General features: G+C 44.4%; 1 protein-coding gene across 1 annotated transcript in view; it reads left to right on the top strand.

The window, feature by feature from the left end:
• MSRA (methionine sulfoxide reductase A) overlaps positions 1-23,798 on the top strand; it is a 151,685-nt gene extending 127,887 nt beyond the window's left edge. The window contains exon 4 of the mRNA XM_056344718.1: positions 22,952-23,798. Coding sequence (XP_056200693.1) covers positions 22,952-23,116 — 165 coding nt within the window. The 3' untranslated portion in view covers positions 23,117-23,798. The remainder of the gene's footprint in view (positions 1-22,951) is intronic.
• Positions 23,799-23,808: the final 10 nt, after the last annotated feature.

Here is a 23,808-nt window from a genome sequence, read left to right as displayed (position 1 = left end):
GAATTCTATAAATTATACTCATTAAGAGGCTAGGTACGATAGGCCAATGTGGAATTACTCTTAAGCTTCATACTGCATCTTTTGCCCCAGGTTATCAAAGTGCCCCAGAAGCACTAACTAGATAAAGGTGGAGAGCAAAGCTCAGCTGAAAGTTAAAATACCTCCTTACGTTCCCAGGAGCTGCTGCTTGGTTGTGGTCACTGCAGAGGTAACAGGATTACCCTTTCTGTAATGCACAGCTTGGTCAGCTACAGCCTTTCTGGATTTTCTGTTACAATGAGGGGTGGGAATCATGGGTTGGAAGGGACCTTAAAGACCACCCAGTCCCACCCCCTGCCACGGGCAGGGACCCCTCCCCCCAGCCCAGGCTGCCCCCAGCCCCGTCCAGCCTGGCCTTGAGCACTGCCAGGGATGGGGCACCCACAGCTGCTCTGGGCAGCCTGGGCCAGCGCCTCGCCGCCCTCACAGGGAAGAATTTCTTCCTCATCTCTCATCTCCATCTCCCCTCTTTTAGTTTAAAGCCATTCCCCCTTTTCCTGTTGCTACAGGCCCTACTAAAAGGGAAGGAAAGTGGAAGATTGGCATGAGAATCATCACTTTTTCCAGCAAAAGGCTGTATGGTCTACTTGGTTGCATCTCCTGAGGCTCCTCACCAGGTCAGGCAAGGCTGAGATACTCGTGAGGTCGATCAGTGTCCTCATATTCCATAATTTAGATGTGAAGCATCTCTTCTGTAGGTAGAGATGTTGTAACATCTTTTTAAGAGGGCAAATAGAAGCACAGGCAGGGGAGAGGCCTGCCCCAACCTCTCATCTACACACTCATAAATCTTGTGTTGGCTTTGTGGGATCACAAATTAATTTTTACACGAAGGATTTAACAGCAACTTTTTTTGGTCATATTTTTAATAAGGTCTGTAAGCCTCACTTTCTAATCCTATGAAATAGGCATTGGGCAGGATGTGTTTGTAAAGACAGCGGTAGCCGGCACATTCACTTTACGCGCTCCTTAAATGTGCTCAGGGGAATCATGAAAATGGTATCACACCTTTGGGGTTGTACAGAGATCTTGGAGTACGGTTTGGCCTTGTTCTTGGTGAACACGGTATCACTTTATAAACTCCATAAAGAAGGAATTGTGGGGTATTTGCCTTTCACCAAGCTGGGCTCAGAGAATATAATAAGAAACCTTCAGTAGCTGAAGGCAAACGCTTTTAATGGGCGAGCAGAGGGGGCTGTCAGCAAATGTGTTTGAAGACAGAACAACAAAACTGATAGTCGGAGCTGCTTCTGGGCCTGGCCGGTTCTTTGCCACTCCTGGTAAACATGGAGATCACATAGAAAATGTGTCATTTTTAAATGGAATTAAATCCCTTGCACGCTTCTTTCAGTTGCTATTGATTTTTATTTTATTGATCAGCCAAGAAATGCTCAGGTGTATCAGGTATGCATTTAAAGTAGTCCCGTGTAATCTGGTTTGCTGCTGTTGGTCTTAAATCTAAATGTTCTCAGTTAGCTGAAATAACAAACTAAAAAAAGCAGCCCCAAACCAGTCCTGTTCCCTAGTCAGCATGAAGTGCTATCCCACAAGTGTCACAAGTGTTTTTCCTCAAATCACAGTGATACAGTGCAGAAGAAGGAGACAGCCAGGTTCATGCTCTGTGGGAACAAGGTATTTTGGTGTAAAGGGACATTTGCTTTTCAACATGATGCTTTGTGATACTATCCATTATTACACAGCTAAAATGCTCAGCCTTTGAACTCAGAAGCTGGTATTGCCCAACTACAAGGACCAGCATCTGTCTGATTCCTTTTACGCTATTACTATTTAAGCAAGAATGTGAGTATCAGGCTCTGAATACCGTTGAATTACAAAGGCAAATGCTGCTGTTGTCATTATTCATGGCGAATGTCCTTGATACAAGTGCTGTATCTCAAGGAGAGAAGTGTTCATGCAATCGTCCACTGCTGACTTTCTTGGCACCCTTCATTTCAGTTTTGTTTGGTAAGTGGTGGAGTCTTTCAATGAAGATGCAACATTTCAATTACTCCTCTCTTTTCTTTCTTGAAAACTGTTGAGGGATAAGAGCTGTGATTGTAATTGAAAATATCCCTACAAAGCCTCAAAATTATTATAACTGGAATTAAAATCTTATCCTTTAACTACTATTAGGTTTCACCTTCAAAAATCATGCCTGACTTTTAATGAAGAGTTTATTGATGATGGTGATGAGGATGATAATAATAATGGTGATGATAATCTTTGAGAATTGAGCAGATTTTGACCATTCCTTTTCCTAGGCTGTCACTAAGAAATACCCAGGGAAGTCTCAGTCTTCTAATTTCAGATTTGATTTGCTTTGACCTGGAGTCACTGTCAGAAATTTTGGCACCAAACCACAGCCCCCAAGACAAGAATAAAGAAATGAGGGGGCCCTCCGTAATCAGTGGAGCAGTATAGGCACCTCTGGATGAGCAGGCAAATTTTAGGCCTGAACTCTCTGGAAGTGGTTTTCTGTTGACATGGATTGTGGAGTGGACCATACTCCTACGTTTGGGTGATGTGGGAGGTCCTGAGCATGTAGCTGTTGAGGTGCCTCTTGCGGAGAAGTTAGATGGAGTCACCCCCCCGCCAGTCACCTTTTAATGGCTGCATTAAAAAAATATGCTGCTACATTAAAAAAAAATATATTTCTGCGTTAACAGCAGTTGACTGCTAAACCAGTGAACGGGTGAAAGAGAAGAAGTTTCTTCCAACCTCAGTCTTTCAGGTGGAGCTGGATGCTCCCCATTTTAGGGATGTCTGACAGTTCCTCTCTCAGAAGCCTTTTCCTCAGTTGATTGATACTTTAGCAAACATTAATTTGGGGGGTGACATTTTCCATGCCAGTTTTCTGCCTCCTCAGACTGATATTTTTAAAGATCCGGCCAAAATTGTTCAGAGAAGGAAGCTGGAGAAAAACATGTTGTTTTCAATACTAAAATATTTCTCCCAGGCTGTCTACAAGGATCCCTGGTCCCTCCCTGCTGCAGAGCAGGGATCTGAAATTCATTAAGGGGGCGTCTTTTGCGCATGTTGTGCCTTTTTTTTTTTTTTAATCTCCCCGTGGAAATTTCCCTAGCTTTTCTTAATTTACAGGCATTTAAAAAACAAAAACCAAAAACAAACAACAACAACAACAACAAAAAATACACCAAAAAAAACCCCTCCACACATTTGGGAGAGATGTCACAGCATTTAACAGCTGAAGCCTTCAAAAGATGCTGCGGGGTAAGTGTGGTGCTGCTCCGGCTGCTCACCCCGTTGCTGCAGCATGCTTTCCATGGCTACCTAAGCGAGAGGGATGCTCCTTGCCATCGCGGCTGGTGGCTGCTCTGGGCGAACTTGGGAGCTGGGTTCTCTTGGGATTTGAAAGTGGTGGCACCCAGTGCAGCAAGGAGGGATGGGCTGCCTGGCTGCAAGGCAAAGATGAAAGAAATTGGATGTGAAAGAGGGAAAGAAAGGAATGGGTTGGGACAGAGAGAAGGGAACAGGAGAGCTAATGGGATTACAAATTGCATAGGGCTGCTGGGACACATCGGGGAGGGAGCTGGGACCAGGAGCCTGCCGGGAGGTGCCTGGCCCTGCAGCCTGCAGAGCTCGGAGTGGGGCTGGCAGAGGAAGGGTTCAGGGGGAAATCAAAACGACCTGATGATGTGTGAGAGAGGTGTAGCCCAAGCATCACACCCCTGGCTTAGCCCCAGCACTCCTCCTAACGCCACAAGCTAGCACCGTGCCTGTTTGGAGACTGACCCACAGGCTACATTATAACAGTTACAACCTTTCTTCTTTTCCCTGTACGTCATTTCTAAGGTTGTATACACAGCACATGATCCTGCACCTCCTTATTTCCCAGTGAACACACAGCTTTAAGTACAACAGCCGTGTTAAGCTCCCCAGAACAAAGTGCTTGTTGGTAGATTTTAATCCGGCAAGCCCAGTGAACATCCAGTTTTGCAGTGTCAGGTATTAGAAAGGAACAAGACACACACACTTTCAGAGAAGAAAAGAAAGGAAATCAAGCTGCTTTCATGTATCCTTTGTAATTATTTTTCCCCTGTTGTTCAGAATTCAAGTTAGGAAAAAAAAAAAAAAAAAAAAAAAAAAAAAAAAAAAAGAGGGCTCTAACATTTACTGGCAGTAATCATTTCACCATCTGCTCAGGCGTGCTGCTTCCAGAACACACGTTCTCAGCTGCTGAGCAGTCAGCTCTCTGCTCCCCTTCCTTTCGGAGACAGGGATGCCAGCAGTTCCTAAACTGTAACAGCATGAACAAGGCTTCCCCCCCTCTCCTTTTTTCCCTTTCAGTTGCTGGAATTTTTTTGAAAAGGCAGGAGAGTCAGGACTTTTCACCAGATTGTTTCAGAGACTGAGCTCTTCCCGACTTGATGGTTCTTCATCTGAGTGCATGTGAGTGCTGAAAATGTGGTGAATACTCATATTTTAGTGTTTTGGGGTACCCCAAGCACGTTTGCTTTGTAGTAGAGCCCCACTGGCACCTGGGCTGCTCTCAAGGATCGATTTAGCTTGTGTTTCTTTAGCTGTACCTAGGGGAAAGCTTTCCTGGTGGGATACTTCCATGTCTGGGCATAGACACCTTTGATTTCTGCTCTCATGAAGCGTAATGCTGAGCTCAGCACCCCTCTTTGTAATGTCTTCTTCCCATTCTCTTCTACACGCTAAGCCAGCACCGAGCTGTTGAACACCCCCAGCTCCTCTCTAGCAGCCCAAAGCCAGCAGTGAATCACAGCACACAAAACAGGAGGGGCACCTCGCTACCAGGTGGGCTTTGTTGACTAAAAGGAGCTAGGGCAGCCGGAGTTAGCCTCTATGCACGCTCCTACATCACTGCCCTTCGGCTAGTGGTGAGCAGAAGCACTTAAGTAAATATGTGACTAATTTAGAGGGCAGAGGGTAACATTAATTAGCTCATCCTGTCCTTGAACGTTTCGGTGTCACTGACTCCCTAATCTATGGCTCTTGCATTTTCTGTTGTTGTTTCTCATGGCAATAATAAGCCGTGATCTCAGTTTGTACATTTAAATTCAAAATGAAAAGACATCCATCAGTGAAAGACCCTATTCAATTCTCCCACCGTATAGCCAGTGCTTTACAAAGAAATGAGCCAGAGTGAATTCAGAACCCATTAGGCATGTCCCAGGAGGCATGAATCTATATGCTTACAGATGTACTTACAGATATAAATCTGCATTAAGAAAAAATATCCTGCTTGACCGAAGGTATTTGTTCTAAACCACACAATTTAAAGTGCAGCTTTGTACAGAGAAATGACTCTGTGGGATGGCTTTGTGTGATTTTATGTGTGTTTCATTGCATCAAGATCAAATTTACTCCTTTACGAGCAGAATAAATGTTATTTCTCTGTCAGCCTTCATGTACTTGCTCTTGTTTTCGTAGCCCAAACTGGATGGGTGTTCTCTCATACAGAAATCAGGGGTTTGGGGGGTTTATTTTTGATCAGCATTTGATCCAGCTGACCTGTAATGCAGACCGCAGAGGTCGAAGCCTCAAAAACACTTCGGGAATATCCCTGATTTCTCAAGACAGTGTCTGTGTTGGTGCATTAGCCTCTGTACTTTCACCTTTGGGCACACTGTGACCCTTAGACCAGTTCTTTGCTGCCACTTAAGAAACTATCAATCTCTAACATTGAATGAGTCGGACATGCTATTTATAAAAAGGTTATGTGAGCCAAGTGTTTATCATCCTCATGGCACAGGATGGTGGCACAGGGCAAATGAGAAGATGGGCAGGTGGAAAAAGGGGTTGGGGAGACAAGAAATGGAGGCTAAAGAACATGAGAAATCAGGGAAAAGAGGAAAAGAGAAAAAGGGAAGATGTTTGGGCCTGAAAGGACTCCTAAATATTGGTGCCTATTGCAAATTTTCCCTGAGCAAGGGAAACCCATCCACTGACCTCCTGTTGCTGGTACCTAGATGTAGACAGGAGCTCCTTGTAGTGCTGTTATACCTCCCCCAATGATTATTAGATGTAGTCTTATGTGGCAAAGAGGAACAGGAAGATCTCCTGCAGGCTGGCTGATTTTTGAGAACAAAAGCCCTTTTGCACCCTGGGGTGGCCCCTTTCAGAAAGCAAGTGGCTGTGCCACACGGGCTGTGTGAGCCAAGCTCGGCTGTGGGGCACAAAGGCTGTGGGCGCTGGCTGAAGAAAATCAGACCCAGTCTGTGCTTGGAGGGTTGGAGAGAACGAACAGAGTGACTTTATTTCTGCAGTGGAAATACAGGGTACCATAACCATGGATTAAGGGCAGCAGATTTGAGACCATCCGTGGTGTCAGGCATGGTGGGAGAGCCCACACTGGCTGGTGAGCTTGGATGCATCACATGGAAGAGTATGGGAAATCGTTTAACGTGTCTCTCCTGCCCACTTCAAGTCGCCTAGATGGTGGGACCCTGGGAAATGCTCCCCCGGGGAAATGACAGCCTGGCAGGGTTGGCATCTGTTGGTGCCTATAGCCTTGATCACAGCGAGCACTTGGACTGAGACCCTTTTGTTTCCTTTTCCTAAAACCCTCAAAGTACCCACACTGAGATGGACGTAAAGAGGGAGCAAGAGGGAAGCAGCTGAAGGAAGGAGTAAAGGGGTGTTGCTAACGCTGGGATTCCTTGGAGCAACATGTCCTGGTGCAGCCTGCAATGCCAAGAGAGGCACAGAGCCACACACGATGTCTCCAAACAGGCTGTTAGCTTTCCCCCTGCTCTTGCTTTGAAAAAAGGGGAAGGCAGAGGGAAGGGCAGAGACACCGGCAGAGGCTGGGGAAATGTTTTGGGGGGTGGCGAGGGGGAGCCCCGTTGTTCCTCTCTACTGGCCATAATAACCTAAATGAACAGTTTTGAGATTTCGTAACGCTAGCCACTTCCTAATTAGGACAAGCTTAAAAAGGACCTCTTGGCATCCTTGTTGGTGAGAGCCATGTGCTACCTGCAGCAGGCCAACTCCAAAATGAAACTGATTTTTCTCTTACCTACATTCTGCATTCAAGCAGCTGCTCCTAACAGGTGCTTGCTCTCTTCCTAGCAGATGGCGACAAAAAAATGGGTTTGTTGGCAGGTTTTGCCACAAAGCAGCCTTCTTATCACACATATTGATGTGTATACAAACATACACGCGCGCTATCAGGCTTTCAGTTTAAAAAGTAATTCTCCTTCTGATATAAGGTCAGTCACGTGGGGTCTTAGTGAGAATGGTATGTGCTTCTCTCTTTTGTTGCCTGGGTCTAAAGGCATTTGTGACTTAGCTGCCACATCAAACCCCTGGCAAACTTTTGCCCATTAGTTCAACTCTTCTGGTGTAGCTGAAGGACCATGTGGTAGGAGGAATGTGTAATGACAGGCTGCGTACCTCCGTATTTATGGGTGCATCTTTAATAGCTTGTACTGGCTTAAAGAGCGATGAACCAGAACACCAGCAGGTTTTAGACAGGGACTACCCTGATGTTTTTCTCCCTGCTGTTGTTTAGGGTAGTACAACAGAAATGCAGAAAACAAATGATTGCTCTCCTTAAAACCACCAACGGAAAATTTACGGCAGTGGAGAGACACAGCAATGCATTTGAACAAAGAGATGTAACTGCAGCATTTTATCGCTGGGAAATGTACCCAGGGCTCCAAGTGCCGAAGTGCGTTCAGAGCTGCCTTGGGGAAGTGTGCAGGGAGATCATTTGCTCTGTATTCATCACCCGAAGAGAGACAGCTGTCAAACAAATCCTTACATCCCATTTTGTTCTTGGCCTGTTAACTCGGATTCTGCCTCCCAGGTTGCGCCTGGTGAGGGCTGTAAATTTGACAAAATGGTGCAAGGCAATGCCAGATTCGGGGGGCTACAGCATTGCCCAAAAGACCTTTCCTACTTCTATTTCTTGTTGTGCAAGGAGCACCAGGCAGACCCCATACTCGCTCTGTTTTGCTGTTCATTTCAAAGAAGCAGCCCGAGCCAAGACAACCAGATGAGGATGACATCTGGCTATCAAACCTCTGCCAAGTCACTGCTGTTCCGTAGCTGGCAGGAGAAGGATGTGCTGCAAATGCCAGGCTCTCGCTGAAATGTAAAGTGCATTCCCTGCATTTTCTTTGCTTCCTATCTAGCCACAATCAGTTTGGCATTTTGCTTTACTAATGGCCAAGTTCAAATCTCCTTTTCAGACGCATCAATCCATTCCGTCGATGCTAGGAGGCTTACACAATGAGTGGAATTTGATCCTGAAGTCCAGAATGGGCTTGTGTTTTCTAAGCTTACTGACAAATTAACTTGTTGACTGTGAATCTAATTCAAACCTCCGGGACCCTCCCGCGGGGTATGTTTGTGGTGAGGATTTGCCGATCACATACATGAGGGCGGTTTGTATCTAAACTCTTCCAGGAAGGAGCAGGTGGAGCTTGGGGCAGGTGGACAAGTTGAGGAAGCTCTGGAGGTCTCCTACACTGCTATTCTTCTGTAAGCCCAAGGTGCACCTCTTTAATCGGAAATCACTATACCTTGTGAAAAAAAAAAGCACCGTAGCTCGTGAAACAGATCTGCTGGTAATCAGACATACGTGGAATGAAAAGATAGCTGGCTGGGCCCCCTGCACACACAGTTGCTCTCTGTTGTGCTCGGAAGTGGTCTGAGCACAGCTACAGAGACCAGCTCATTCAGGGATGGTGCGTGAAGGAGCCAAGGCAGTAGGATTTGCCCTGTTTCCCTATGGAGGGGTTTTGTTTTCGCCCCTCCCCGTGTGCTGCTGTACTCTCAGCATTTTTGGCAGCTGCCAGAGGGCATGAAATAACTATACTGGTTTTGCAGCTGATGTTCTGGCCAAGCACATTTTTTTCCCGCTATTCTGGTAAAATAGTTCTGCTGCAGGCACAAGTAACCCATTTTCAAAACTGTAGAAGGAAAGTAATTGTAGTAAATAAGTACACACAGAGCTTGGGCTGTTGAAGTGAGCTTGCTTTGCAAAGGGTGCAGCTTGTTTTTCTCCTTTTCTAGTTAGCATCCAGAGTTTGACTTCTTTGCCATGTATTTGCAGATTTCAGGAGCATCACTGTGCTTTCAGTCTGTGGGGTTGGAAGGAGAAGCCATCTGCTTTCGAGGCCACTCACTCCAAGAAGTAATGCCTGAAGAATAATTGAAAGCTTTTAGATTTTCCTTGGTGAACCAACTTGCTATGAAAACGAAGCCCATACCAAAATCTTCACCAAAGATTTTGTGTAGATGGATAAGGATTAGAGAAATTGAATTAATTGTGTATTATTTTGTCATGTGCAACTGTATTAGTAACTCACCAGCAGTTTGATCTTCCTAGACAGCTTTTTTTGAGCTGATTTCAGAGGAATGTAGGTTTGGAGATGGCCCTAGCAAGGTGATGCAGTGAAAGGCACTGGATTTAGTGCCTCCGCTTGACCCCAGCTGTGCCCATTTCCCTTTAGTGCTTTATCAGTTTTGCCTGGTTTACTACATGGGCTGATTTTGGGGCTTCAGTTCTGTTGTCTGATGCACAGGTGTCACAGCGACATTTGTGATGTCCTGAAGAGGCATCTTCTGTCCTTTAGGTGCCACTCCAGTGGGATGGGGGTTCCCATCAGGCTTTTATCAGACCTGCCAACCTCTTGAGCATGTCTCTGGTACCTTGAGCTACCTCTCCTACACGGGGTTCGCTACAATAAAAACAAAGTGTATGACTGGCAGCATTACCTTGTCTTCCTCTCTGAGATTGGTTGGTTTCAGCATCAAATAAGCAAAACCTACCCTATCTGTATGGAAATTCTCAGGATTGTACATGCTTATTCAAAAGGTGTTTTCATCTGCTGGCTCCAGTGTAGATCTCACATACAGCAAATTCAAACCATAGCAATTTTATTTTTTTTTAACTTCATCAAAAGTTACTCTCTCTGTATGCAGTAGGAATAGGTTAGAATATTTCGAATTAAAATCAAATTTGATGAAAGATTTGTCAAATATGGGGGGAACTTTGCACTGAAAGGTGTGTACAGATACTGTAACTAACTTGACTCATGTTCCACGCTACGTAACTGCTCAATGTGATGCGTTATTCCAAACATCTAACTAAATCTATGTGTCTTTAGATTCTGTCCTTATCGATGACTGTAATGCTTCCTCCTGTAAAACGATCAGTTAACTTGTGGAGCTATCCTGGCAGTATGGTTTATTCATGTCTGCGCAAAAAATAAATTATTTGATATTATCCCAGTGCTTGAGAGCGAAACTGTTTTTCCAGAAAAGATAACAAATAGCTAATTCAGGTTTCCAAAAGCATGTGTACTGTTATCGTTAGTAAGAAGCTTAACCAACCTGAAAGCAAATGCTAAATGATCCAGATCTTAGTCGTATTAAGCTTGTGTGTTTTCTACCACTTAAAAGCCTATCAAAAACCTAAAGATCTGGGTAAATGAGATTTTCTGGAAGGCAAGCTTTAAAGTTTACCTCCTTCTCTTTTTATACAAGAAGACGATGCCTCTATTTACATGCCGTTTCTGGAACTCAAACGGAGTGAGTACATCACTGCTGCAGTGTTTCATGGAACATCCTTTGTTTATTCACACTGTGCCACTTTTAAACTTCAGATGTAAACAACAAAGGCTTCTTTGTATTTCACACTATCTCATACTCACTACCTTCTAAAGTCCAAAGCCAAAACACTGTGGAATTTTACCCTCCTCACACTTTCTTCTGCTTGTCGGATGCGTTCTTCCAGCCTTTTCTATTTATAGTAGCTGGAAAACTACTTATCTGCTGATTAAAACATGCTCTGTTCATTTTCTCTTGACTTTTCAGTCCTTGGTATGGACTAAAATTGTATTCCCTGGTAACCATTTCAAATACAATTTTAGTAGCAGTTATGCATATATTCAATAACAGAAACCATTTGTCATCCTGAAGGATGCAAATTGTTTTAAAGTGGTCAAACTGTCTGTGATCTGTTATATAGATGAAAAATCCAGACAATATTCCACTGAACTCAGCTGTTCGGACAGAAAGGTCAGAAAGACCCAGGCTGAAAATGCAGCAGCTGCCTGACAGTTTCAGCACAGAAGAGGTTTCCATTTCAAACCGCAGAGGCAATTTGAGCTGGAAGTTTCACAGAACTCCAGTGGCACCGATCCTTGAGACCTGCTGCTGAGAAGTGTCCCCTGCCTTTTTCACGATGGGGAAGGACCTCAGTTTCATGGTTCATTTGGCAGGCAGTGGGTCAGACTGTGAATGGCGGCTGCACCGATCTCGTGCTGGATCCATCTCCTCTGTTTGCTGGCGCCTGGGGGAGGCAGCCAAGGCTCTTTGCTCCCCTTCCTCCATTCTGTGCTCACCTCCATGGGAAAGGCAAGGACAGGCTGCCCAGGCAGTTGCAGAAACCCTGCTGCACTGTGTTGCCTACAGTCCTGCCCCATGTGTGTAGCACTATAAATGAAATCTTAGTTTTAAGAAAACCAGAGTAACATGGGATTGATTTTCTCCAGAAAACCAGAGTAACATGGCGTTGATTTTTTTTTTCCCTTTCCCAGGGACAAGTAGCATCCTTTATCACCCCATCCCCTTCAAGCTGCCTTAGAGCACAAGAGATACTTGATGAGCCCATCCATGGTAAACTGTGCTTGGTTCTGGCCCCTCACTCCCAGACAGAGCTTGGGGGGCCGGAGCGTGTCCAGAGCCGGGCAGGGGGCTGGGGCAGGGGCTGGGGCACCAGTCTGATGGGGGGGCTGGGGGGTCAGCCTGGAGAGGAGGGGGCTCGGGGGGGACCCGATCGCTCCCTACAGCTGCCTGGGAGGGGGCTGCAGCCAGGGGGGTCGGTCTCTGCTCCCAGGTCACAAGCGACAGGACAAGGGGGAACGGCCTCAGGCTGCACCAGGGCAGGTTTAGGTTGGAGACTGGGAAACATTTCTTCACCGAAAGGGTGTCCAGCACTGGGACAGGCTGCCCAGGGAGGTGGTGGAGTCACCATCCCTGGAGGGATTTAAAAGATGTGTAGATGTGGTGCTCGGGGACATGATTTAGCGATGGTTTGGTAGTTTTTGGTTAACGGTTGGACTCAATAGTCTTAAAAGTCTTTTCCAACCTAAATAATTCTATGATTCTGGGTAGAACATTTAATATATAGGGTAACAATAATTTTGCTGTAAATTACTAGGAGCGTTAGGGGCACGTTAGATCCCTCTGAAATCTTTCCATATATAAGAAACCAGCAATGCAGAATTGTCACAGCACTCTCCAAACTAGCTGGCTGCAACAAGGTCTTTTGCTATCTCATACCAGCATACTCTTCATGCCAGTCCCTCTGCTGCCTTCTCCTAGTCTCTCCTTATCCAGCGGCACACACGCGCGCACGCACTCTCTCTCTGCCTCTCTTTGCTTCTTCCTCCTCTCTCTTCCTTGGCTGCCCAACCTCTTCACAGAACCAGCCACAGCTGCACCTTATCTGCATTGGCCAACCCGCCGCCCCTGAAGCCAGCCCACAGCTGTATATTATCAATGTTAATTAACCCAGCTTCATTCCTCTACATAGAATGAAAATACTTCAGTGATGACAGCAGCCCGTTGAGTAGGTGAGGCTGGTGTTAGGCCTTCAAGGCGAGCCATTCTCCACCCTAGAGTGGTTGTGCCAAAGCTTGCTTGAACGAACACTATCAACAACCCCTCCTTGGGCTCCGTACAGCTGGAGTTTTCTGTGCAGCCCCAGCTGCCCAGGAGCTGGGGGCATGGCGTGTGGTAACTTTCTGCATATTTACATTAACTGTGGCAACTGGACCTGCCACTTTGGTCAGGCTCCTCGTTGTACCAAGCAGTGCACATATGGCCATTGTAAGAATCCGTGTGTGCCCTGCAGAACTGGAATAAAAAAGGATGAGTAGCGTTAGTGCCATTGTAAAGAATGAGAAACAGAAGCAGAAAGGGAGATTGGGAGTGCTTGTTTTGCTGAGAGTCACCGGGACAGTCAGGGCTACTAGCGGGTGACAGTCGTGCTGCTCTAGAAAGTAGGCTCAGGGCTTTCACCACAAACAACTCTATCTTCTGAAGTGGGTGGACAGCACAATGCAAAAACCATCTCCCAGCCTTATTTGGGATGAGGTGGTTTAGCATTACACGCTAATGGTCATGAGAGCCTGAACAGAAAACCAGAGCTTGTTATCAGAGGTAAAATAAGTGGCAGAGGTGACAGTTTGCCTGACAATTTCCATTATAAGGATCTTCTTTCAGGTATTCCAGTGTACCAGTTTTTATGATATCAGTAGTAAATATTCATGCTTTGTCTCTGAAAGTTTTCACCTCCAATCACAGCAGAAGATATTTCTGGATTTTTCAGAATGAGTTTAAGAAAAAAAAATGTTTATTCCTCTTAAAAATTCGTATGTGTTTCTGAGAAACTATCGTGTTTATATATTGTGGAAAAAGTACTTGATATAAATCCAGTGTTGACTCCAGTGAGACAAATAAAATGACGACGATGTAACAGCAGAGCTGAACTGAGCCCTCTACATTAAATGTGTGAAATGAACATTTGTACTTTTACAGTGCAACTGCCCTGAATGAAAAATAATTGGAGTGACTTCCATTCATTGCAAAGGATATATACACAAGGGAGTACCTTGCACCTCACAGGCTAGTCTGTCCTTTGCAACAAAGTGTGGTTCAGAGATAACTGAGCTAATGGAAGTGGTAAAGTCTTGTCAACGCAGTGTTTGTATATGGGGTATTTTCTTCTGGTCCCAGGCAGCACGGATTTGCCTGATCTTACCATTACACAGCTTTTAGACCCAAGTTAGCTTCTCAGAGTTGTTCAGGGTGGCACCACGTGGAGGTACCAGCTCCGATCCACAACAGCTCGGAAGATTCTGCACTAACTTCACTGTGCCTTATGTGGGTTGTTATCGGTGGCTCTAGCTCAGTCTGGACCTGGGCATTTTTCCTTTCAAGGATATGAGAGTAATGGATGAGTGATTAGTGAAGAGCAGTCTGCTGCCTCAAACCGCGGAATAGATTTTAGCTTTAGATCACTGAAAGTCAGAACAGGGCACATCTTTTCTTAGCCATCATAAATTATCCATGCAGGATGTACAGTAAAAGGCTGTTTGGCTGCGTTAAAATTGGCTAGACAAACAGAATTTCTATCTCTCTCAATGGCTCCTTCAACACCTAATTAGTTCCCAGATGCTAGTTGAGCAAGATGTCTTTTATCTTTGCTAATGTTATCTTCCTATACCTCCTAAATGCCCCCTGGTGCCATTCTTCACTTTCATCTTTCTTCCCTCAAGAGAAGGCGGGATGGTTGTTCAGGAAGCTCTGCTCTGAAGGTCAACCTTGTAAAGGCTGTGGGTCAAGCTGATCCTGTTATACCAGTCAGTATCTGGAGCAAAAGCTTTGAATCCAGAATTAGATTGATATGATAGAGAGCAGGATACAACTTCCTTTCTATGCATGTTCACAGGATCAGTATCCAACAGGAAAAAATAGAATGGCAGATTCTATTTCGCTGTCAGTTCCATTTAATACGATTTAGGACAAATTCAATGTTCATCTTTTCCCATTGCTAGAAGGTACAAAGAAGTCTGTCTGTATAAATCTGCCATTTCAGCTGGCATAGCTGATTGTTGTGGGCAACGAGGACGTACACTCAGATGTAAAATAGTAGGAAATATCAGACTAACTGCACTCCAGATCCTTCCTAGACCCTCTGAGCATAACTGCTTGGGGCCTCAGATATGTTAATAGCTGGGCTATCGGCCAATTGTGATTTACCTTGGCAGGTCTGATTTATACTCAAGTCCGGCAATTCTTTCCCTTCTGGCAGGACTGAGTGACCAAACAGCCTACTTCAACCTAAGTATTTAAGAGAAAAGCATTTCAGAGAAAGCCCATCTGCAAACCAATGGGACAGACTATATCTACACATGCAGCTTTTCCCTAAAGCTCATGAAGCTGTGCCTCTAGCTAGGTTCAGTTTACTCGATTCAGACGATATGCTCTGTGTTGTGTGGGGGTTTTGTCAATAGGCAGAAGCTCTGACAAAGTCAGTTTTGCAGTTCTGTAGATGAGAATCAAGATTCTTCAGCTTAGACTTTGCACCACCGTCTTTTAAATTCCTGTTGTATTGCCTTCTTATCTTTATTTACCCTGTGCTGCACTGTAAGAATACACTCTGATGAACAATTCCAGCACCATGTAACAGCATTTCTCCTCTCTGACCAGGTTAGGTGTAGTCCCTATAGGATGTTTATGTCTTCAGGTTTATAATGTAGTCACATAGCAGCTTGTTTTCTATCACAGCAAAGACCACAGCAAGCTGTAAAGTTGATGGGTTTCACTGTTTCTGCTCTTAAGGTCCGTATGCCCACACTGTGCAGGAGGCAGAATTTATACCAACATAATTCGATCATTCCTGGTTTCAGTCTGGCCTGATTTGCAAGAGGCACGCTGCAAAGTGAGTTCTGAGGCTAGATAGCTTCCCTGCAAGGATATTAATAATACTTAGAAATTATATAGCACTCCAAAACCCTATGCAAGCATTAGCTAATTATGTTGTGCTACAAAGCTCCTTGCAAAACATTAGCTAATCAATTCTTGCAGCACCTATCAAATACATCAGTGTCATTGAATCCACTGTGCAGGGAGGGATCTGGAAACAGGAGAGTGTGGATATTTGGTCCCAGTCCATGTTGGTGCCCGGTGAGGTAGATGGGGTTAGACTTCAGAACTTGCCAGCCACTGCTCCCACATTTTCCTGGGCAGGGTCCTTCTTCCTGTCTGGCTTGCCATGGATAAACATGTAATTTCCAAAAGGAGGTCACCTACATGGATGTGAATGCAGAATTTTACCAGCTAGACATGATTTCAGCTCATTTCAGGGCTTTGTCGAGGTCACTGACATCAGTTAGTTTGGAAAAGCCAACATCAGTAAGTGACATGGAGACCGGACCCAGCGCAGCAAACTGAATTTTAATATTTGTTCAAATACCAGTGGTTTATCGGGGAGGTGCTCCCATCGGCTGAAGGCAGCACAAAGGAAACAATTTAAAATTATATATCATTGAGATGTGGTACTGCAGAGCAGGCCTTGCAGAAAAGGAGAGGTGACACTTGGCAAGTGAAGGACAAAATAAAACTTTCTTTCTTAATTGCACATCATTGAGACCTCATGCTACTCCTTGTGTTAGTTCCTCTGGACCAAAGTTAGCAACTCTGAACCAAGTGAGCATGTATCGCTGAATTTCTGCTCCCAAGCCTGCCAGCAACTAATCCGCAGGCTTGGCAAAGTCGGTGAATTTGTTTTCCAGTTAAAAATATCACAGTCACCATGTATCTAGGATGTACTCATACTCCCATCCTACAGACAATCGTGTCCGTGCAACTCGTTCCTGCAGGCCTTCTCCTGAGATGGTGCAGCTCCTTTAACCCCTAGTACTTTTGGAAACAGCTGAATTTCAGCATTGCTGCTGCTGATACAAAATTTTGAGTAGCCAATATCATAAAGGGGTAGCCCTAGAGATATTACATAGGCAGTCCGCGCTGGAGCACTCAGTATTGTGAGATTGCTGGCCTTACAGTTTTTACATCAAGGGGGAACAATGATCCAGAAGCACAACTGTCATAGGTGTCACGGTACTCTGCGGTATTTTCAACATCAGTGATTTTAGAGGGGCCATTAGAAATACAGTAGCTTCGAGTAACTTGCTGAGACACGAGGCAAACTGAATATTGCGGTGGCCTGAGTGCAGGCTTGCTTTCCAAGCGCGTGTTGAATCAAACGCAGGATGATGCTATTTTGCTTAAAAGCCACAAAATGCTTGAAACCAATTAATACTCCGCTGCTTTACTAATGCCTCTGCTCAGAAAATTAAATGGTTTCATTTAACAAAAACAATTGTAAAGCTTTTTTTATTTTTTTACAAAAACAATTTTAAAGCTTTTTTTGGGGGTCAAATTTATAAGTCAGCTCAACCCCTTTGCTAAACTTCCATGGGCGATCCATTTTCAGCACAACCTATCAAAGTGTCAGCGGCTTCCACTCTGTTCCTTCAGGTATCCAGAGGTACAAGGGAATCGTGGTTTTTTAAGCGTAGTTCATTCCAGATTCTTGAGGCACTTTACAAGTATTAGATACCTCCATCTGAATATAAACAAGGAGCCAAACACCTTGAATGTGTTGTTGCCATGCTGTAATGTCAAATGATTAAATATTTTGACATACTTTGGCTCAATATAATCAGCTGGCTACAAAAAGCTGAAGCAGCAATTACCGTCAGTTCAGAGGGCAGCAGCAAATCAAAGTGCAGAAGTGGCACGTGCTAAATACAGTTCCTTGGGAGTAAGTGAAGAGCAACCTGCTGCGGTTAACACTGGTTTGGGTTATTCCTTGGCAGTCTACCACATATTCTCCCCTGCTGAGGACAGCATTTCCTATCACACAGCACAACTGAAATGAGTTGCCATCCGCAATGTCCCTAACCTGCAGGCTCTGCCGTGTTGCAGTGACTCTGGGCATGGCCTTCAAGTTAAAAAGCAAAAATATCTGTGAGATGATACCACCTCTCTAAATGGCCAGGATATCCCTTAAAATCTTTCTAACTGCATCAGCATGCCATGGCATCCCCTCACTACAGTGGAGGTGGGACTGGTAGCACTGGGTTAAGTGGCAAATGGTTGGATAACCAACCAGTATGGTTCGAATGAGGAAAAAAGTAGGGTTTGATTTGCTGCAGATGGATTTTGCATTGTGATTCCAAGCCTGTGCATCCAAAATCACTTTACTGACAGTGATGTTTGTGCCAGTTGCTGGACCTACGCATGCAGTGTTCACATGTATGGCTATAACTGACTATACTGGCCCAGTACCTGTGGTGCAAGTGCCCTAGACCATGCCTTGGTGCACACCTCTGGTCTTGATGCCACTGGGAAGAAAATTGCTTCTGGGCAGTATGTGCTGCACAAGTCCAAATATAGGTGCATGCAGAGGAATGAAGGCAGTGGGTTGATTAACACTGATAATCTGCAGCCGTGGCCTTGCCTCCAAGGCAGTGGGTTGACTGACATGGACAATGTGCAGCTGTAGCTCATTCCTGCTAAGTAGTTAAATAGCCCTGAGGCATGTGGGATGGGTGGTTGGATGGAGGGGGAGTGGTATGGTCTGACCTCTGGAGGAAGGACAAACAGCATGGGCAGTAGAATCTGACTGATGGTAAAAGCCTTGTTGCAGCCTGATAGCTTGCTTCTGCTGCAGCAATGGGTGCCCCATATGAGGCTGACCGAGTTGGACTCCAACTACTACAGGTGCAAATTTGCATCCAAAATAATTGCTCTGGTTCACTAATAACATTTTCCTTAGGATACTGAGTGTTTTAGGAGTCAGTTCTGGAGACAAAGCATCTGCAAAGCTTGAGCTGTCCATGAAGGACTGGATGCAGGTAACAGTGTAGCAGAAAGCTACATCATTCCTTGTGTCTGTGTTCACAGCTGAGCAATTTGGGGGTTTCCTACACCAGAGCTTGGTTACAATTTTGAGGGGCTGCCTCAGGTTCAAGCTACAGTAAAAGAGGTTCAGAGGAAATCACTGAAATGAACGGTAGCAGGTCAGTGCAGCCAAGTGGCCGTCGGCTTCAGGTGGGAGAAGAACTTAAACAGGAACTTGCTTGCACACAAGCACCGCGGGTGAGCTGGGATTTCAGTTGGCCCTGGTACTGAAGGAATGAAATGTGGGATGCTTCTGTGCTGCAGGTATCTCCCAGGTGATCCAGCAGAATTATAGACAAGTCAAGTCTGATGTTTTACGCTGCAGGTTGCATGAGCTATCAGGAGTTAGAATGGAGGAAACTTGTGTCTTGCATGTGTAATAAAGTTTTTTTGAAGAGAGGGGGTGCATAAAAGGGAGCCAGGGGCTGTGATGTAAGAGGAAAGTTTATTTTCTGAATGAATAACTGGTTATAGATAGGAAAGAGAACATACAAATAGCTGGGCAATTTTCCCAGTGAAGGGAGTTTACAACTACCTGCCTTGGGAACCTGCACAGTTCAATGTACTCATAAAAGAGCTGGATAAGGGAGAGAGCTGATAGTGACATGTCAAAATCTGCTGATGGTCTAGAGTTATTCCATGTAAACAGAAGTAGACATGACTGGAAAAAAAGTTGCAGAAGAATCTGACAATATTAAATGGCTGGGCAATAAAATAGCTGCTGAAATTCCATGTGGGTAAAAGTCAAGTGCAGGCACAATGGTAGGGTTTAAATTAGCCTGCGAAAGAGGTCCTGGCGTCATTGCAGATGGTTCTTTGAAAATGTCTGCTTGGTGCTCAGCTGAGGACAGAAAGGCAAGTGGAATGCTAAGAATTGCTGGGAAAGAGATGGAGAGTAAAAGAGAAAATGTCAGTACGCCACTGCATAATTCCATGGTGATCTTGAATAGAGTGCAATTCCGGTCACCCCATCTCAATGCAGCAGTAAAATAGAACTAGAAAAGATGCAGAAAAGGGCAAGAAGGTTGCCCTGGGTTATGAACTGGGCAGTCTAAGCCTGTGAAGCTTGCTGGAGAAATGAATGAGCAGGATTAAGGCAGAGGTGTAAAATCAAGACCGCTATGGGGAGAGTGAATAAGGAATTATTGTTTGTGGCAGAGGATGTAATGACTTTGTCAGGTAAAAAGTTTAAAGCAAACAACAGGAAAAAACTTTTCACAGGCTATAATGTATCAGGAAACTCATCAAAAGCAAAAATCTTTTCCATGGTGAAAGTGCAGGTTGTTTAAAAAAGGCAGTAGAGCTGAGATTCCCAGTGCTGGCTTTGACATATTCCTGCTCCAGCACCTGTCCCAATGCCCTGAACTGTCCACGTCCCCTCTGCCCTCTACAGCTGGGTGAGATCTGGGTTCTGGTTGGGTTTGGCTTCTCGCTGGTAGAACCTGAACGGTTTTGGGGGGCTGGATTATAATAGTGAAAGGATCCTTGTGATCTTCTAGCATTATCTCTCCTATGGCAAAAGCTGCAGAAGTCCCTTGAATGAATTAATGAATTGATTCTCTTTGAATGACAGCGAAATATTAGGGGGGAGAAAGATCCAATGGTACCTTAAAAATTTCCTGAGTAAAAGGTCCCAAGAGTTAATTACACTCTCCCTAATTTGATCCTTCCCATTTCTGCATGAAAAGGCTGCAGTAGCCCTTCTGGCTGCAGCATGGTAATGGTAGGTCATGTCAAATGGCTCAGGAATTTTGAGACAGTGAGGACTAAAAAGTCTGCTAGAACAAGATTATCATCAAATTATATCTGCCTCGACAGCAGGAAATCAATCAAGAGTGGTCTGATTTATACCTGCTGGAGCCAGCACATCATGAACTTCATCATCTTTCCCAGTATATGTTTTTATCTTTGCATCGACACAGTCAGTGTGAGGAAAATATTTTCCCATTTAAAATCAAAACATTCAAGGTAGTGTTTGGCAGAGTGTTGGAGCCTGGGGTTCCTGCTGCTTCTGACAACAGTGCTGGTATCTTTTGCTAATGACCAAAGTGCAATATAATGAGTTGTCTTGGGCTTCTGCTTTATTCAGCGTGCAGTGTTTTAATAGACTGTTAGTAATTCTGAAAGGGATAAATGATGTTTATGCCCTCTTGTGGTATGATATTGAACAGAATGGATTTTCTAACTGACAAAATTAGGCCAGTGATGGAAAAGTCCCAGGTAAAAATCTGTAACAAATACTGTTTTGCACAGTAGAAAAACATCTATCCCTCCAGCAGCATCCTCATGACTCAGTGAAGGGAGGGAAGCCAATTTTACATGCATTTACAGCAGCAAGTAAATGACTAATGCCCACGATGACAGAGTTTGTGCCATCTTTCTGGAGTGAAGATAATTTAAAAGGTGCTTTTTTTTTGCTAGGAAGGTTAGAAAGTAATTGAAATACTGCTTTCTAAAAGCAGTTGTGTTGACACCTCTTTGTGTTAGTGGTTGCCAGCATGTTGTGATCCATAACTTCACATTCTTTATCTTCTTTGCTCACACATCTGATGGGTAAATAATCTGATTCCCTTGGGACAAAGCCTGTCCCAAAGATTAAAAACACTGCTTGATGATTTTCCATGGGGAAGTGAGGCCAGATTCCTGTGAAATTGGGGCTGTTACTTTGCCGTGTTCAAATACAATTTAGTCAACAACTTCCTAACCTGTGCTGGGAATTTAGATGTAGGGTTGGGAACACAGGGGCTCCCCAGGCAGGTCAGTCTTACGGATTTTGTAGCAATCTTCTTACTGCGTTCTGATCTAAAACTTGCATACAGCAAAATGTATCCTCCAGACAGTGAAATTACCAGAATAAATTGGCCTAATGCTGTACAAAGTCAAGCAACTGATGTCAGACTGTGGTCAGTACTTAGCTGTGCTGAGGCAAGACCTAGGAAGCCCTGTTGTAGGAAATTCAAAGACACTTTCATGCCAAATAAAGTGCTAGCTGTGAGGAAGCATTATTTCCATTACATGTCATCTTTCTCCCTGCCCAGCCACCAAGTACTTAGGAGACTATTGCAAAGAGGAAGAGAATGATTTCCTTTCCACATCCATGATGAGTACAATGACAGTAGTGGGTTGACATGACAGTAGTGGGCTTAACTGGGCTAGGCTTTAGGAGAAGGTCTGTAACAGGATGGTAACTATTGGAATAGCCTCCTTGAGAAAACTGGAGGATCTCCATCTTCAAAGATCTTTCAGAAACAAGTGTGTGCTGGGAGTAAGGCGGCTATCATTTGTTGTATCATCATGAAAGAAGTTGGACTTGATGACTTAAAACAGGTCTACCAGGTCTGTTTTTAGGGTTCTGTATGATCATTTCCTTTTATTTGGTTTATTTATTAGTGTGATGGAGAACACATTTATCTGGTAATCTTAAATGCTGACTGTTTGCTCTTTACAGTTGATCTTACTGTCAAATCTGGCTGATACCAATGCAATTCTATGTCCATTACTTCACAAGCATCCTTTGCAACAGTAGTCTGACACCAATTACAGTGCTTAGGTTATCGTGGACTTCAGCGAGCACCAGTTATGCCCCCACTGAGATGAGAATTGGCTCCAAAATGTTGGTGCTTACCAGTTTCCTTGGAAATAGAAAATTCAGTAGGAAAAGTGTCACAGCAGTTCATGTTAAAAAGAAATTCCTTCTGTCAGAAACCTTTCAGGAGTTTCAAGTTCAGTTAGGGATATCAAAAAGAAATAGTCTAGTTTAAAATCCCCACCCACATTCCGTCGTCTTTTCCTGCAACGTGATTAGTGCATGCATTGGCAAATTTTTCAGAAACAAGCCATAATTTGCCTTATAAATACCTCTCTGGTCAAGATGGAGCTGTTCTTTTTGAAGAATGGGTTGGCAACAACTCTGTGAAAAGAGCCCAGATGCGCTTATTTCTCAATGACATCATTTGGGCTAAAATTTCACTCAGAAAGTCTTCTTGGCTTAAGCACATTTGGGGTGGATAGCACATTTCAAAGTGGAGGCACCTGCCAGGTGAAGTTCTTGGACACTGCAGGAGAGCTGGCCAGGCTTGATCAACGTGTGCTCTGCCACATTTCACATTTGTTTTCCACTTTCGCTGATGGCACCACATCCCTGCCTGGCGTGGTTAATAAAGAGGAGAGAACGAATGTGTGGCCATAGCAAATTAAACAAATAAGCCATTAAAACAGGAGGGTGCACTCCCTCTACTCACCAATGCCTACTTTGGTGCCTGCAATGTCTCCTAGCAAAATAACATGAGCATGAGGATAAAGGGCTTTCAGGGATGTACTGCAAATGTGGTCCAAGCACTGAGAGATGTCTGTGGCTCCTGCTGAGAGAAAACCTAATGTCATCAGCAGAGAAGCCAGTGAACCACTAATGGCTTTCCATTGTGTTTTTTGACAGGTATTGACAGAGGGTGGTTTCGGTCCCATCACAACAGAAATCCGGGAGGCTCCAGAGTTTTATTACGCCGAAGATTACCACCAGCAGTACCTCAGTAAGAACCCCGGTGGATACTGCGGCCTCGGGGGAACAGGGCTTTCCTGCCCTATAGGGATCAAGAAATAGCCTGTGCTTACTCCACCACCTCCACTTTGTTTTAGGGAGTTGGAAAAAAAGCCGACAACCCTGCCAGGTGTTACAGTACGCCCACAGCATCAGTGCATAAAGATCTGGGACCCTGTTGGGGTGGCTTTCCGTAATTTGAGCAATTCCCCAATCACCGAAATTAAAAGCCAAAGTGTAGGTAGAAATTGCACCTGTGGCAAATGCAGCTTCTTGCTCTTGATTCTCACAGGGAGTTTCCTTGCAATATTGTAATCTGGAGAGAAAAGAAACTTCTAAAAGTTTGGCTTGAAATGCTGTTAAGAGGATGAATTAGGAGGTAGTTGCACCTGCTAACTGCTTTGCATAGCTAATGCCTTCAGACATGTTTCTTTTCTTTGGGTTAATGATTTTGCTCATGTTATGAGACCTTTGACTTCTGGAGATGGGGTTGGGCTCATCTTAACTATCACCACTCTGTAATTTGGTGTCTTTGGGAATGATGAATTTATAGGATTAGTAATTCTCTTACAGTTCCACCTTCACAGCAACATGTAATATCACCCGTAGTGCCTATTTTCTGAAACAATTTTAGCAAGAAAAAGTAAAAACTGTAATGTGATACTTCTTTTTGACAATTCCAAAAACACAAAAAGAAATCAGTTTTGCTTCCTGTACTACAATAAATTACAAAAAAAAAGAAAAATTTTGTCTAC

The sequence above is a fragment of the Falco biarmicus genome, chromosome 6, assembly GCF_023638135.1.
Source record: "Falco biarmicus isolate bFalBia1 chromosome 6, bFalBia1.pri, whole genome shotgun sequence".
NCBI classification, from domain to species: domain Eukaryota; kingdom Metazoa; phylum Chordata; class Aves; order Falconiformes; family Falconidae; genus Falco; species Falco biarmicus.
This window is presented reverse-complemented; position numbering and strand designations above follow the sequence as displayed.